Raw genomic sequence first — 3,838 nt, forward strand, 5'->3', positions numbered from 1 at the left:
AATTGAAAATCAATAAATACTTTAAGGACTTACATATATATTTTTCATTAAATTTACTTAAAATAAGATCACTAATTGGCGAGGATCGAATTAAAAAATAATACATAGTTAACAAAAATCTAATAAAATCTAAGATTTAGCCTCTATTCGTGAAAAGAGATGTTTGAATGCATAAGAATTCTTAAAATTATTTTTTCATCAATCTTAAAATGAAATTGTTGAAGATGGTCTATTCACATTCACTTGAATTTCAACTTTTTTGGGATATATGCATTGCAGGTTGATCCACGATCACACACTGAAAATACAGGTGAACCGTGTCTTAAAATTCATCTGGCTTATGATCAAGCCAAGAAAAGAGAAAACACTGCTGTGGCTTTGATTAAAAAAATTATATTAATTCTTAATTATATTGATAAAGTCAACAATACATAGGAAGAACATTTACACTATATTACCCATACAAGGCGTACAAGCGTATTTTTGTTTAAAATTTAAACAAGACATTAGACACGAGAGTGGGGGTTGTGCACGTGTCACAAGCTAAGCTACTTCATTAGGGCTATTATATGAGAGTTACAATCTCCTTAACTGTTGTTGTTGTTGTTGAAATGAATCAAATACAAACATCCACACACAACTATAGAGTTAAGACGCTCTAGGTAAAGCAGATGCATGACTATTGTTATTATTTAAGCATTATGATTTTGTAACTCTTGAAACAATAAATGAAATAATATAGGAAATTATATTAATTATTCCTTTCATTTCCATTCATGATGATGTCATTTTTGAATATGGCAAACTACGACCTTGCTCTTTTGAAAGGTATCTCCAAATTAAATCTGATTCCTTGCAAGTTCTGAAACTAGTTAGTGACATTGCCGAGCTCAATTACGAAGAAAAGCTTCCTAGGGCAAAAAAAGTTTCACTTGACACTCTTTATACCTAGCTTTGGCTTTAACATATAATTTTAAAAAGTTAATAAATATTTTACATTTTAAAAAATATTTATGAAATATAAAATGCGAATCTAATATCGTGTGTGTGTGCTTATTTTATAATTTATAAATATAATACACATTTATCCATCATATATATGCCTATTTTCCATAAACCTTAAATGTTTCTTCCCCTCCCTTTCAAGAGTGACAAAACTAACAATAACCCAAACCCAAGGCATTATCCATATCAAACCAAAATCACCATTTCATCCATTTTGTTCTCTTTCTAGTTGACCAACTAGTTTTATTCAGCTTTTAATGAACCTTGCTTATCTCAACATATGTATGCCATGATATATACCACACCATCCAGACTCATAAGGTTAAGCTCAAAAAAAAAAAAAAAAGACATTAAGAGTTTCCATTACCAGACGCATAACAAAAGTAATAAATGCAGCAAAACAAACATGACATTATTGCAGGAGCGAGATATATAGGCTCATAATTGACACATCACATCAACTTAAGAAATAAAAACAAGACATTAACACGCCAAAACAAAAGCCAATATGCAAATTAAAGATAACTTGGATGTCATGGAATGCAGCTTAGAAACCAGAAGTCCAATAGACTGTGACGGTCACATAGTTTCCATCTTTTCCATCGACACGCTTGAAGGATGTATCTGGTATTTTGTCTGGGACTGGGAACTCTACTGTCCCATTTGCAATCTCATCATCAGCAGAGATTGGGTCATGATCATACAAACGCGCAGAAACTTTAAGAGAGCTGCTCAATGGCACTGCAATCACAGATCTCAACAATGGAATAGTTTGCCAACGCCTTACTTCAACGTAGTCATTTGATGATCTTTTGAACAACAAACAAGTCGCATCATCAGAACCCTGGTCCCAATTGTTGTAGTAAGCAGAAGCCTGCCCATAAACCTCCACGTCATATTCCCCTCCTTCTTCAACTGAAATGGTCACCCTGGCAGCCACAGCATTTCGCAGCACCGCATAATTGACAGTCACCGAACCTCGGCTGCTGTCTAGTTTCTTAGCTATGAGTTTGTCATACACATGGCCAATGTTAGCAGCATCCCACGAAATATCTTCATTCATGATTGCATCGTCAGCAGATACGATGTCCTTATCAGTGAGAAGCAACTTGATGTTAACATTCCCGAAGGCTGAAACAGATTCAGGCGGTCCAATTAAGGTAACATTTTGGCCAGGACTAATGGATTCATAGTTGCCCCTTGTACGGTTGTAGATGAACCGTGTATACAATCCATCGTCGATTGTAATTGTGCCATAGAGTTGCCCAGGATCCTCACTATCTATGTTGTTCATGCGCACGGAGAAGACCTGCAAAAGCGGTATCCCTAAAAAGCATTGTTCTTCTTCAGAGGCCATGCGTGGGAGCCTTTTTGGTCCACTTCCAATGAAGCAAAGACCTAACAAGATGCCAAGTATTTCCAAAGCCTCGGCAAGAGTTCTTATCTGTCTGTTATTTGGTGGAATTCTTATGTTGTTTGGCAGGAGATGAAACCTTTCCTGTGGGTAAGCATCAGCACGCAACAATGCTGCAGACAAACGATACCAACTGCGAACGAGGTCAATAATCCAAGGCTGGATTGTGCCTTCCGTGTTACGATTAGTGTCAGATGAGTTGTGAAAATTTTCGGCCATGTAGTCAAATACTGGAATGAGTCTGGTTGCTTCACAAAACATCATAATCACAACGATCAGGCTGCGTGCCCTCGCCTCCCAATTCGTGGTTCCAGCAAGTTGATTAATAGCATAGACAAGGTTGTGGAAGCCAACTCTGGTATTTAACAAGCTTTGATGAGCAACTCTTTCCAAACCTTCGTAACTACCATCGAAACCTAGGAACTGGGTCCCAGATTCTGTAATTAGATGCACGAGTTGCTGATTTTCGTCGTGGTTGTCGAGCTCTAACCACTGTCCGCTTTCCATCTGGTAGCCAAGCAAGTAGAGGTTGTCCATTCGAAGCCTGAACCTCACGGAATGATCATTGGTTCGTAAAACCAAATCGAAGAATCGATTGGGTGGGTTCTGCTGAACAGCAAGAGCTGGACGATTGTGAGAAGATCTCACCCCGAGTTGTGTGCGCAGGTTCTGAATGAAATTACGATAGCCTCCTCTGGTGCTAGTCTCAATGTTGATCTCCACAGTGAACTCCACACCCATCGTACGTGTGATGATATGGAAGATGAGCTTTCACTGCAATATAACTCACGGCAAGCAGATACAAGAAAAGACACGTCAGTGATAGTCCTCGTTAGAATAAGTTGTTAAAAGAGAGGAAATAGTGAAAAACAAAGAACATGAGAAAGAGAGACATAATTGACCTATTTTGCAAAAATCACAACAATGGAAAAGCTGCTATTTTGCTTAGTGGAAGGAATGAATATGTTGTATGTTGATATCTGTAATGGCGTAGGTGCGTGTGTGTATATATAGATGCGGACGGCAAAACCGTAGATGCCTCCGATTTGTCTGGCTGGTGGCGTGACATGTGCAAACAAAACATATATGATTCACCGAATTCAATCAAATAATCATTACTTGAATGCACAGTGCAGTGTGATCAATCGTAGTTCGTAGACAACAATCTTTTGTGCTTATCGGATTCCTTTATTCAAGTTTATATTCCACGTTTTTGTACCCTAACAGATATGATAGATTTTGCTTTTTGCAATCTAGAAGTACTTGTCACATGGACAATGCCCACGTGTTCTCTCATGCCTGGCCGTCGGCCTTTCACATGAAAAGCTACCACTTGGCGATAATAACTAGGGCTCTTTTTGTCCTGATAGGATAAATGCATTTCATTTATTGCTAATTCACGTCTTTGTTATGTTATTG

General features: G+C 37.8%; 1 protein-coding gene across 1 annotated transcript; it reads right to left on the reverse strand.

Moving 5' to 3' along the window:
- Positions 1–1,396: 1,396 nt before the first annotated feature.
- On the reverse strand, positions 1,397–3,462 carry LOC129318992 (uncharacterized). Its single transcript, XM_054964024.1, has 2 exons — positions 3,322–3,462; positions 1,397–3,193 (listed from the first exon to the last, which is right to left on the reverse strand). The coding sequence occupies exon 2, from the start codon at positions 3,158–3,160 to the stop codon at positions 1,553–1,555; it is 1,608 nt and encodes a 535-aa protein (XP_054819999.1). The 5' UTR covers positions 3,161–3,193; positions 3,322–3,462; the 3' UTR covers positions 1,397–1,552.
- Positions 3,463–3,838: the final 376 nt, after the last annotated feature.

The sequence above is a fragment of the Prosopis cineraria genome, unplaced genomic scaffold, assembly GCF_029017545.1.
Source record: "Prosopis cineraria cultivar Desert tree isolate PC_DT_omini unplaced genomic scaffold, ASM2901754v1 PC1, whole genome shotgun sequence".
Lineage (NCBI taxonomy): Eukaryota > Viridiplantae > Streptophyta > Magnoliopsida > Fabales > Fabaceae > Prosopis > Prosopis cineraria.